This window comes from Prinia subflava, chromosome 3 (genome assembly GCF_021018805.1).
Source record: "Prinia subflava isolate CZ2003 ecotype Zambia chromosome 3, Cam_Psub_1.2, whole genome shotgun sequence".
Classification (NCBI taxonomy): Eukaryota; Metazoa; Chordata; class Aves; order Passeriformes; family Cisticolidae; genus Prinia; species Prinia subflava.
Genome location: NC_086249.1, coordinates 90466355 through 90479127, shown reverse-complemented (window position 1 = coordinate 90479127; position 12773 = coordinate 90466355). Strand labels below are relative to the sequence as shown.

The 12773-nt window shown below is 42.1% G+C and overlaps 2 protein-coding genes across 2 annotated transcripts; both read left to right on the top strand.

Moving 5' to 3' along the window:
* Nucleotides 1-2147: 2147 nt before the first annotated feature.
* Nucleotides 2148-2735, top strand: LOC134548548 (uncharacterized). The gene has a single exon (XM_063393452.1). The coding sequence runs from the start codon at nt 2148-2150 to the stop codon at nt 2733-2735; it is 588 nt and encodes a 195-aa protein (XP_063249522.1).
* Nucleotides 2716-11500, top strand: PIGA (phosphatidylinositol glycan anchor biosynthesis class A). Its single transcript, XM_063392882.1, has 6 exons — nt 2716-2791; nt 3008-3666; nt 4218-4350; nt 5409-5541; nt 6743-6949; nt 9349-11500. The coding sequence occupies exons 1-6, from the start codon at nt 2751-2753 to the stop codon at nt 9610-9612; spliced, it is 1437 nt and encodes a 478-aa protein (XP_063248952.1). The 5' UTR covers nt 2716-2750; the 3' UTR covers nt 9613-11500.
* The last annotated feature ends 1273 nt before the right edge of the window (nt 11501-12773 follow it).

The window sequence follows — 12773 nt, the reverse complement described above, 5'->3', positions numbered from 1 at the left end:
ATGTTTTAGAGAGCTTTCAAGGACCGGGCTTGGAAGTGGCAATTACTCTGCTGTCACAGGTTTTACATCTTTACTCTCTACTCTATTTATCCTACAGCCTCACTCTGACCTTGTACGTGCTCTAAGTGAGGGAATGATATACTGAGTGCAGGATTTAGAAAGTAAGAAAATTTGATTCTTTCTTCAGCTGTTGGACCCTTCAATATCAGCTTCACCTCAGATCAGGGCAGGATAGACTCTGGATATGACCAGGAGCTGTGACAATTTTATGAATACACAACACAACACCACAGCCAGTGAAAAGTGAACGTTATCCCATCCTTGTGAACCAGCTGTGGAGACACAATTTACCAGCACCTTTTTCAGCTTGGCAGGGGCAAAGATTCCTTTTCTTTCCATTAAGGTTTTTCCTAGGCTTCTTGGTAGACAAATTTTTTGAGTTCCCTTGAACATGACCACAGGAGAAGGCTGCTAATACAGAGGGATTTACTAGACCAGTGACAGAAATGACATTAAGCTCAACTCAACACATTTAATGAAGAACACAGATATCAGACCACCAAAGCCAACATGCCAGGCCAAAGGCATGAAGGTTGGCCACCATCCCTGATCTCCTTCAGAAAGACATCCAGAGCCTAAGACCAACTGCTGGGAAAATAAAGGAAGGGGTTGTTATGTTATATACCAGTTACGATTCCTCTTCAGATTTTTAAGTTTGTATAACAAGAATTACAACTTCTCCAGAGACCACACATGAAGAACTCATCTAAAAAAACAAAAACAAAAACAAAAAACCCAACAACAACAACAACAACAAAAAAGAAACCACAAAAAACTACAAATAGTTAAAACCATAAGCATTGTTTTCATGACAGCTAAAATGGGAGTGACTTGACAGTTTGGTTCTTCAGGGCAGTGTGACAGCAAGGGAGGTCACCACCACCATTTACCAGAGCTCACATGGGGTGCTGCAGTGGAGAACCCTCAAGTGCATTCCTTCTTCTCCTGGCACTACTTTGGTGGCTTTTTCCTAGATGCAGATAAAGGCCACAGCTTTACACTCAAGCTACAGTTTATTCGGAGAAGTAAGACCCCTAGAAATTCCTATTCTCTAACTCTTTTTTCACACCCTGCTGTTGCTGGTGAGAAGCTCCTCCTCTTCTGGCCCCACACTCAGCTTCTCATCCTGAAATTCAGGTTCTTGACATGCCAGAGAAGCTACTTGATAATGAAATCAGATTTGCCAGTGCTGGTCCCACCTTTGTGAACACAAGAGAAAAATTCAATCAATGAGCAATGCTTTCCTTACTAAACACAGTAGTTTTTCATGTCTTTTTAGTCCCCAGAATGATGTGCCTTATTTCCTCCTTAGTCCTTCCTGGGATCAGTGCCTCCCAAATCACATCTGTCCAAGCTTCAGTCTAACAGGAATCCAGCAGCACTGAAGCCTCGGTCAGCTTGTACTGCCAGCTTCACTCACAATAAGCACAGCTGTGTAGAAGTCATGACAGACTCAAATATCACAAAATTCATATCTGAAATCTTGGCAAGAAGAAGGAGCTGCCAAACATAATTTTGGGAACATATAGGAAAGGCATGAACACCCTTCTAGGCAGCCAGCAGCAGTCAGGACAGTGTTGGAGCTGCAAAAAAGGCTGATGGTAAGGCTCCATTAGAAGATCAGGAATACATAGCCAAGTGATGCCAACTCAGCTCCTTTCCCAGTGTGAAAACTCCTGGACCGTCTATAAAAACCATGTTTTTAAAAAAAATTATTTTCATTTAGAGACTGCAAGCTTTCAGCACTTCTAGCAGAAGAGTCTAGAACATTTCGGGAGATCCAAGCTCCAGCTGTAACTGAGGCAAACACACCAGAAGATCTTCTCCACTGGGGGCAGAGCAAAGCACCCCCCCACCAAAAAAAAGAAAAAAAAAATTGAGGCAATCCCACCCCTATACGGCATTTTAGGTCACTTTTTTCAGTAGCTCCGTGCTACACTTTTTTGACAACAACCGTCCGGGACGAACTTCCCACTACAGCAAGGACATCGCTGCTGCATTAGCGCGGTGCCCTCGGGGCCGGGAGCGGGGCAGGACACCGGGATGCGGGGACGGGGAACGGGGCGGGAGAGAGCCAGGGTCCGGGGATGAGGGAGGGCGCGGGCCCGGGAGCGGGGCGGGATCCCGGGATGGGGAGCTGGGGCGGGGCAGAGTCCCGGGATGAGGAGACGGGGCGGGATCCCGGGATAGAAGCCGGGAGCGGGGCGGGATCCCGGGATGGGGAGCCGGGGCGGGGCGGGATCCCGGGATGGGGAAGCGGGGCGGGATCCCGGGATGGGGAGGCGGGGCGGGATCCCGGGATAGAAGCCGGGAGCAGGGCGGGATCCCGGGATGGGGAGGGGGGGCGGGATCCCGGGATGGAGAGGCGGGGCGGGATCCCGCGATGGGGAGGCGGGGCCGGGATACCTGGATGCGGAGCTGGGGCGGGGCCGGGAGCGGGGCGGGATCCCGGGATAGAAGCCGGGAGCAGGGCGGGATCCCGGGATGGGGAGGCGGGGCGGGGCGGGATCCCGGGATGGGGAGGCGGGGCGGGGCGGGATCCCGGGATGGGGAGGCGGGGCGGGATCCCGGGATGGGGAGGCGGGGCGGGGCGGGATCCCGGGATGGGGAGGCGGGGCGGGGCCGGGGGCGGGGCGGGGTCCCGGGGCCGAGGCAGGGGCGGGGCCGCCGCGTGACCGGGAAATGGGGCTATGGCGCCGGGTAGCGCGCAGGGAGCGCCGGCCGCCGGCAGGTACGTGCACGGTCCCCCGCCCTCACCGCCCTGCTCCCCGGGGCGGCCGCTGCGGTGACTGGACTCTTCAGGGGGCCGCGGCGCCGCCCCTCCCTGCCCGCGGCCTGCGCGGGACGCACGGTGGGCCCGGCGGCGCCGCCGACACTGAGGGGGCCGGGGGGCGTCGCGGGCGGCCGCCGGCGAGTGATGGCGCCTTGTGGTTCCTTCCCCCGGCAGGAACGGGCCCGGGATGGAGGGCGGAGGCCCCGCGGCCCACAGCGTGTGCATGGTGTCGGACTTCTTCTACCCCAACATGGGCGGCGTGGAGAGCCACGTGTACCAGCTGTCACAGTGCCTCATCGAGCGCGGCCACAAGGTCCTGGTGGTCACGCACGCCTACGGGCACCGCAAGGGCGTCCGCTACCTCACCAGCGGGCTGAAAGTCTACTACCTGCCCCTCAAGGTGATGTACAACCAGTCCACGGCCACGACGCTCTTCCACAGCCTGCCCCTGCTCAGGTACATCTTCGTGCGGGAGCGGGTGACCATCGTGCACGCCCACAGCTCCTTCTCGGCCATGGCCCACGACGCGCTGTTCCACGCCAAGAGCATGGGGCTGCGCACCGTGTTCACTGACCACTCGCTCTTCGGCTTCGCCGATGTCAGCTCCGTGCTCACCAACAAGCTGCTGACGGTGTCCCTGTGCGACACCAACCACATCATCTGCGTGTCCTACACGAGCAAGGAGAACACGGTGCTGAGAGCAGCCTTGGACCCTCGGATAGTCTCAGTCATCCCCAACGCCGTGGATCCCACCGACTTCACCCCGGACCCCTCGAGGAGGGATGACAGGACGATAACTATTGTTGTTGTCAGCAGACTTGTTTACAGAAAAGGTAATGGGGGATCAAATGTAAGCTTGTTTTGGTGGTTTTCTTTCTTTGGAAAGGTCTTGGTCAGGTATCACTTAGGCTGTATCTGTGCTATGGATGGAATTTTCAATGGGACTGATGAGGTGGCTGTTCCAAGCTTTTGTTTGTGAGCTCAAGAAGAATAAATGTACATTTTTTTTTGTACATGTTGGGTTCAGACGTGTGTTTCCATTGTAATACTGAAGAGACTGAAAACTACAGTTTGTAAAATGGAAGGTTTGGCTCATACTGGACATAAGATTTAGGGCCTAATCTATATGTTCTGTTAGAAGTGTTTTAATTGTTTTTTATTTAATCAAGTGACAGCAATTCAAGTGACTTTTTTTCAATTTTTGTCCCATAAGAAGTCACAAGTTGCGTTCTTTTTCATATTTTTGTGTAAAGCAGTTTAACTGTCTCCAAGAGGCTTTACTTTCACTTTTCTGCTCTTGAATATAGTTGTAGATGTGGGCTACACCGTGAGAAGTTCTGAAATCATGTACAATAATGGCTTGCCTTAAATTTTCTATTCTTAGGTATTGATTTGCTTAGTGGTATAATTCCTGAGCTCTGTCAGAAGTATCCAGAGTTACATTTCTTAGTTGGAGGAGAAGGACCAAAACGAATCGTACTGGAGGAGGTCCGGGAGAGATACCAGCTGCATGACAGGTTTGTTCTGTGGATGTCTATAACCCCTCAAGGTACTTCGGAGGGGGGGGACCTGTCTGCCTCCCTCCCCCAGATAAATCCCAAAACTTGAGGCTGCAGGCCTAAAGACAAGGCAGATAAAGCAGGCACTGAAGACTTTGGGAGCTGGACTGTGATCTGGGAAGTTAATTCATATTTCTATGAATAGGGCCTGAATGAGCCTTCACTCAAGTCAAGAAAGCTGACTTTGATGTAAATTTATCATACACCTCTCTCTGTGACCGTGGTGCTTGGATCTCAGATGGCATCAGGTGTTAACAGCTCGTTTGTGCCATTGCATGTGATGATGACTGCTGGTAATTTATTATTTCAGGATGAAATTCTTAAGCTTAGAGCTTGTCTCAAATGTGTTCTTGGGGTACTACAAACGTGTTCCCCTGGTGCTACCATGTTACCAGAATGTTGCCATGATACATATGCAGTTATGTATTTCTCTGGGGTTTTCTTGATCAAGAACAATTCCATGTTCTCAATTGTTCACTTTCTTTTCAAGGTTTTTTTGTTCCCTGCTTTGTACTTTAGTTAGTGATTCCTCCAATTAAAATTGTCAGTATCATCCTCATTTTACCCTTTATTGTTTTCCAATATATCTTCAAAATGATAGGTCCTGATCATTGTATCTTAAAAACTTTTTCCCTTGTCAGACTCAGATTGGTCAGACCTCACATTGAAAATTCAGATAATGCATTTGACAAATCTTAATTATTAACTGAATTAAGCCATTTTTTCTTGCAGAACTAGAAGTCTCAGTTCTGGAGGCAAATGTAATTAAAACAGCAACTTCTCTCACCAACTTTGTTTTTAAAAGTTTCTTTCAGTGTGACAATAAAAAAGCAGAATCTTCTATTTCTCCATTACTGGAAAAATTTAGAGAAAACTAAACACAGGTGCCCATCTTTGTTCTCTCAGTGTATAAGTGTAAACCATTGGTACCTTTTTCAGAATGTGTTTAACACTATACAGCATTATTATGGTCCAAATCTAGTGCTTATCTCTGTTTTTTTTCCTCTTGTGTACAGGGTACGTCTTCTGGGAGGCTTGGAACACCAGGATGTTAGAAATGTCCTGGTCCAGGGGCACATTTTTCTCAACACTTCCCTCACTGAGGCCTTTTGCATGGCTATTGTGGAGGCAGCAAGCTGTGGTTTACAGGTAAAAAAAAAAATCTCAATATCTAGAAAGCATGTATCCATTTTACACAAATTTCACAATGAAATAATAAGTGCTTATAATATTTGATTTCATCTGAGGCTCTGTTGTGACAGAGGTAAGCAAAAAGTATCCCCATTTACAGATCACCTGGAAGCTGAGGCAGAAGGGATAACTGAAACTCCTTAAGCTTCGAGAAGGCTTTTGTGCAGGATTGGGAGTAACATGCAGATCTGCTCTCAGGTCTCTGAACTAGCCAGACTGCCTCTCCAAAATTCTCTTTTGTACTTACTCCTTTACAGAGTTTATGGGTGGTTGATGTTCACAACAGTTTACTTTGACAGTACTTTAAAAGGAGAAAAATTGCATTACTATGGAGGGATTCAAGATAAGTTGGAGAGAAAACAGTGAAAGCCCTTTCTAACTAATTTACAACTCAGATTGACAACTCAGAAAGAAGTTGTGCCAATAGCCATAAAGAATTGAGTTTCACATTAAAATCTAATGAAACCATATTAAAAAGACAGACTGATAGGAGTAATTAATTTTCAGTAAATATAGAAAATGTGAGTGGCTTCAGCTTTTTTTTCAGTATCCTTTGACAGCAGTTACTATTTTGTTGTAGTTATTTTCTTGCCTTCTCTTTTCTTTTCTAAACATGAGGAAGTTCTGTGCTTTCTTTATGCACATTATTGCCCAATGTTTAGAGATGATTGCACAATGTGAGTCTTAGTAATTTCTGATTTCCCTTTAAAAATAATAATTCAGATGAATATAGATAAAGTTTTTCAAGTGTTCAGTAACCTAGGAAACTGAAATTTCCAGTATGTGGTAAAATTATCCTCTGCAAATAGAAGTAACAGTTTTTTTGAGATACTGTGAAGGAGATGTCCAGAATCTGGTTACACAGGTTGAGTTGTGTACTGTGTCAAACACCTTCAGGAAAGGTGTCTCATAACCATTCATTAGACCAAGTCTTCTGTTTTATCATGGCACCAAAGAATCATTCTGGACAATGTTAAAGGTCATCTGCTATGCTCTGTCTTCTCTGGGGTTTATACATTTACTTTACATAGAGGTCAAGTTCCCAAACCGTGATATTTTTCTATTCTTTTAAATAGCTGTATCTAAACAATGTATAGCATTGTCATCACACGATTTCATTTATATTGCATATGTGCTGTCTCTTTTGTTTGTTTCAAAGGTGGTGAGTACAAGAGTTGGTGGGATTCCAGAGGTCCTTCCAGAAAATCTCATCATTTTGTGTGAGCCCTCTGTGAAGTCTTTGTGTGATGGGCTGGAAAAAGCGATTGCCAGGCTCAGATCAGGAACTCTGCCATCTCCAGAAACTGTTCATAATGAAGTAAAGACATTTTATACCTGGAGGAATGTGGCAGAGAGAACTGAGAAAGTATGTATAGTCACTTCTTTTAAACTCTCTGGAAGTACATTTCTGAAACAATTCTTGCTTTGAAATATTACTAGGCACATTCACTGTGTAATATTCCAGTGTAGTTTTTCAGCATGTCTCCTGTCAAACATACATGGTTTTAAAAGATTTAGAAAATGCTTTTTTCCCCCCAAATACATTCCTGGATAGGTGATTTTTTTTTCCTATTTGTATTTTCTAACATGTCATAATTGCTGATAAATATTGTGAAGAAAAGCCTAGATCTTTAGTTGGATTTCTACTCATTTATTTATTCAAGTCTTCACATGAAGTAACTTTTCTGGCATAACTAGAAAACGTGCTGCATAAGGTGTATGACAAGATAAGGACAGTTCGTGACAAAGCTTTGCCATGTGCTAACAAGGAGTTTAAAATCATGAGAGGTGGTTCGGTGATGGAGGGCTGAACACAGCTGAGTTTACATAAGGTCTGGTTGTAGTGAAAGTTTATTTTCATAGTTTTGGAATCATATTTCAGAACTAGAGCTGCACTTCTTTATAAAAACCCTGCTGTTAGTGAAGAATGTTGGCTGCAGTGATGTTAGAAACGCCTGTGGAGATGTCACTTCTGACTTCACCTCCTGTGTTTTCAGGAAGGAGAGAGCAGCTGAACCCCGTGCCTCTTATTTAGATTGTACTGCACGCAACTGTATCTCTCTCACAAGCCTCCTTGAAGTGCCATGTACAACCAGTTTATTATTTTCAAGTGTCATCAGTATAATTCATTTTCTGATTTTGTAGCTGCAAGCAACATTTGAATTGCAAAGTTTTTACAGACGTTAGCCCAGATTTGAGTTTTCTTTATATAGCCTGTTCTTGAAAATACCCACCAGTACTTCATGAAGGAAAATAGCCATGGAATTGGAAGAAGTATGCATAGATCTTAAATTGTATAGAAGACAGTTTTTGGTTAGCAAATTGTTAAGTTACCTGTAGAATCGAGTCTGTAACATTCTTAAGGAAAAAACTATGTCCTTCAAGCCTTTTTGGAGTGGTTTGTAGTGGGTTTCTAGTTGGCTGTGGTTGACATGTATGAGTCACTAGTAGCATTGTAGTTGGCTCTGGTTGACATGTATAATGAGTCACTAGTAGCGTGTATTTGCTTTGTGCAGTAATTGAACTGGTGTTTCTTTAAACAAAAATCAGGAATGATTTGCTATTATGATTTGCTTCATTGTTCAAATACAGAGATTTGGAGTAGTGCCAAACTCACCTGTGAGTTCATCCAACTTTGTGTTTGCAATCTAGTAATGGCATGTTCAAGCTCTTCCTAGGACTGATGTGAATATGAGATTAGAACCCATTCAATCAATTAAAACCCCCAACCCTTTCTGTCGAGATTTTGGCACATCTTCACTGAATACTAGAAGCTGGGTAGTTGTAAAAGCAGAGTCCTTTATTGCATGGCTGAATCAGTCCCATGAAGGCAAAGTTGTTAGAGTCTGCAGCAGTATGCAGAAGCCTTCTAACATAAAGTTTCCAAGTCCCAAGCAGAAGCAGCTCCAGCAGCACTCTTAACCTGTGTTCTGTGAGTGTTTTATCAGCAGCAGTCACAGCAGTAGCAACAACAGAGGCATGGGTGTATTTCATGAGCCTGTGTGTTAGCATTCTCAGAACAGTGCATTTCAGTCCATTTTTGGCCAGTCAGGTACAAATTTCCTACAACAGTGTTGGACCTATCCTAAGCTAAAATTGGTGTGCGACAATTTTCCTAAATTCTCACACAAATTCTATGCATATAGCTCTGTCTCTTCTATCTAGGAATTTTCAGCAAGGCTACATTATTTTTGTTATGACTAGAATTTAACTAACTTTGCAAAAGGCAATGTAACTGACCTTTAAACTAGATATTAGGTCTTTTTCTTACTTACTGACACAGGCTCTTATTTGTTTAACACACTTAAAAATGTATTTATTTAAAACTAAACTTGCATTTGTACCTCATGTCTGTGGATTTATGTATTTTAGTTTTTCTGAAGGTTCTAATTCAAGCCTCTCATTTCTAGGCACTCCTGGGCCTGTGTGGGTTTGGCCCAGGGGGATTCATATTCCCAACACCTTTCTGTATAATATTATATGAGAGACAAATTATGCAGCCTTCCTAGTTAATTAAATACTTTTGAATTGTGCAAAAGAAGAGAATGTTTCATATTTCTCCTTAAATAAATGAATGAAATATCTAGAATAAGACTCATAAATCAGAACTGAGGATCTGCAAAGCTTTTTGGGGGTAATATTTGTCCTATTTGGTAACTAAGAATAGATCATTTATGCTGCGCAGTGACAGCAAAGTGCTGCCTGATTTTTGAGGTAGAAGCAATGTGTTTTTAAGATGTTACTTTCTGTCTCCTCTCCATTTAGGTGTATGACAGAGTTGCAGATGAAGTGGTTTTACCAATGAAAGAGCGACTTGACAGACTAATGACTCACTGTGGCCCAGTGACTGGGTGTATTTTTGCTTTTTTAGCTGTTCTGAACTTCCTTCTCCTGGCGTTTCTGAGGTGGATGACTCCAGATTCCATTATTGATGTTGCAATAGATGCTACAGGACCTAAGGGTGCATGGACTAAACAGTATTTTTTTGGGAAGAAAAGAAGAGTTAAAGAAGAACTTCCAAACTCCTAAATTGCTCAAGTGGAGAGGGAGGAATGCATCAGTCACTAAAGGTTTTAATGCTTGCTGACAGACATTACTCTTAAAACTCTTAAGTTTCTGAAGTTCTTGGAAAGGAACTTTAGTTCAATGTGCTACCTCAATTTAGGATGATGTTCTTAGTTCAGTTTTGGATTCATGCAAATTTATAGGCATCTCTTTTGCACTGAAAGCTGGGAGGAGAACATGAGTTTTTATATGTGTCAGAAGCCTTGGAAACAAAAAATATAAGATTTTTCTTGATAACTTGAACATTGCAGAAAGGGACTTAAGGTGTTTGGGAAAGCAAAACACAAAAATTATTACCTTACTACAGTTCCTGCTAATCCCTGTTATTTACTGTGATTTTTATTTTAAGACTTCTTTCAAAATAATTAAAAACTTAGGAAAATTTTTTTTTTCTAAGATGAAAATGGCACTTAAAACTAGTCATGAAGTCCATTACCATGTAAATTTCAGAGACTTAGTCCTAGAAGTTGTGTTCCCAGTGAGTGTTTTGTCTGTGTATTTATTATTTTGAAGTTCTTCCGTAGTCAGAGTTGCTTATCCTGTTGCCTAATCAAAATTCCATAATGATTTTTTGATATTTTCAGAGGTGCTAAATTTGTCCTTTTCTTTTACATGTGTGAAAGTGATACAAAGCTCATAATGGTTTTGGGTTTTGTTTTTCGGTACATAGGCAAAGAAGTAGTATTATTTAGAGATAATACAGCCTTCAGAAACATCTCAGGCCTGAAAACTTCCAGCAGACTGTGCCAAAGTGCAAACACTTTGTGAGAGAGCAAAAGCTGTGAAGGGCTGAACAAGCACACTCATGCTTACTTGCTCTCTCCCACTTCCCACCCAGCCATCTCCACTTCTCTTTCTCCTTCCCCTTACTTGTGACCAAAGTGGCATTTCAGTCCATCTCGGGGAGGGACAGCACTCAGGGTGAAGGATTTCACAGACACTGGCTGGCAGGTTCTGCACATGAAACCTTGGGAAGGCGTCCCTTCAGTGGAAATAACCCATGGCTGTGCTTTTCATAGAGAGACAGAGAGAGAAGGAGCATCTGTGAGGGGTCCTGAGTGATGTGTTTGTGGGGCAAGAGGCAGCACAGCTTTGTGCCAATGTGTGTGAGAAGAGGCATTTATTGCATTTGTCAACCACCTCTAAAATTGCCCCTTGTCTAGTGCACTGGGTGAATTTCTTTTTCAAGCATCACTAATGATGGTAAGCTTAGTGTGTGCTGTTGGACACTGTATTAATATTAAAACTGTGCAATATGAGAATACTGTTTCCAAACCCTTGAAGGGTAGTATTTAACACACTACTTCTGCCAAATTCACGTTGTTTGGGTAGAGGTGTAATTACACAAGCATTTTATAATTCCATTGAACATATTTTCATGAAACACACAGATAATGTTAATAATTGCCATATATAAAGTCTATTTTCTTTTACTAGAATTTTTAGCCTTTGGTACGTAACATACAGCATGTAATATTACAATTTGAGTTTTTCTCTGCATTATAAGTGGAAGTAATCTAAAATGGTGCCACAAGGTTTAAGGATAAATGGGTAGAATTAAGCTAATATTTTACTTTTCTAAGTTTGGGGGTTTTAATATTATTTAAGCATTCAAATTTCTAACAACCTTTTGAAAATACTGATTGTCACTCCAGGGATATGTTACATATATGTGTGTGTATTTTTAGTAATATTTTGTTTGTTCTCTTTTATTTCTATTTGGTTTTCTGCAACATCTACAAACACAAATCAAAAGGATTGTGTGTATCTTCTCAAAATACTTTTTTTCTTTTTTGGAACATTGTGTACTTATGAATAACGTAATAAAACCTTGTTACAGTCTTGTTTACAAGACCAGTGTGAAGTTTATCTAGAGCTTTATTTACCTTTCCACAAAGAATGGATACATTTCATTAATATGTGGGAACATATAATGAGAAAATACAGAACTACAAAGCATAATGCTGCTTTCCATCACTGGTTGAGTTCTTCTGAGAATGTTTTTTAATAAGCATCTTTGTACAAGCTGCCATACAAACTTAACCCATAGCTAGTTTCTCAAATAACAGCACTTGTATGATGCAGAACTCTGTGGAAATGATTTGCTCAATGGCCTTGTGCAGTGGAGTAAAGGGTGATGCCACAGAAAGATTTACAGGTTCACAAAGCATCTGTGGGTAACATGAAAATGGTTAAATAAAATAAGCAAAATCCAAAAAAAAAAAATTACTGAGATAATGAGAGTGGTTAGAAACTAATAAAATAACTTGTTAAAAACTTTAAAATGTTTCAACTGTGCTTGTAGGTAACATTTGATTGTTGTGCAATACCAGGGAAATGTTAGCAAAGAGAGGGTGACACTAATTAAGCAATGTCTTGCACAGAGCAGAGCCTCTGGTGTGTAGGAGGAGCAGGAAGACCTGTATAGAAGGTCCCCTCCCAAACTGCAGTGAAGTTCCATCCCCAGGCACAAGGAGAAATGTTGTTTCCAATATATTTTGTGCAGACACTGTGAATTAAGGTGTTGATAATTGAAAATTGTAGGATAAAACATAAAATACACCATACAAGCATCAAGTAAAGTGTGTATATAAGATTAGTCATTCAGACTGTATTTTAGTGGTTGTGGATAGATCTGTGAGAAGGTAAATACTGTAATTTACTTTTTTGTGATCAAGTTCTTCTGCATCTGTTTATATTTTTCCCTTTTGGGTATTTATTTCTCTTCACAGTCCCTTTTTTTTCATGTATGCTTAGGCTTTTAAAAATTAACTGTAAAAGTCTTTCCAGTGCTTTCTGCATCAGTAAAATATAGACTTTATGTAAATAGATAAATGAATAATCAACCTCAAAATGGTTTAATTTTTTTTAATTAAAAGAATTTCAATATTTTTAGTGTTTAATTGCTATCACTAAACTACTCTTATGATGTTTGTGCATCATGACACTTGGTAGTATGTTGACTTCTACAGTTTTCCCTAATGACTTGAGCATAGATAAAAGGTGGATTTTTTTTGAGGGAACAAAACTAAAGGCAGGATGTGGTTGTGCATCTGAATTCATTATTTTACTAAAATTACACATTTTTTCTTGTAAACCTAGCAGGTAAATTAGGTTGCTTTCAG

Excerpts from the sequence above, each read along its gene's own strand:
- LOC134548548 (XM_063393452.1), top strand. The coding sequence starts at position 2,148 with ATGAGGGAGGGCGCGGGCCCGGGAGCGGGGCGGGATCCCGGGATGGGG.
- PIGA (XM_063392882.1), top strand. The coding sequence starts at position 2,751 with ATGGCGCCGGGTAGCGCGCAGGGAGCGCCGGCCGCCGGCAG. Across the intron at positions 3,667-4,217 it reads CAGACTTGTTTACAGAAAAG|GTATTGATTTGCTTAGTGGT; the intron begins GTAATGGGGGAT and ends TTCTATTCTTAG. Across the intron at positions 5,542-6,742 it reads CAGCAAGCTGTGGTTTACAG|GTGGTGAGTACAAGAGTTGG; the intron begins GTAAAAAAAAAA and ends TTTGTTTCAAAG.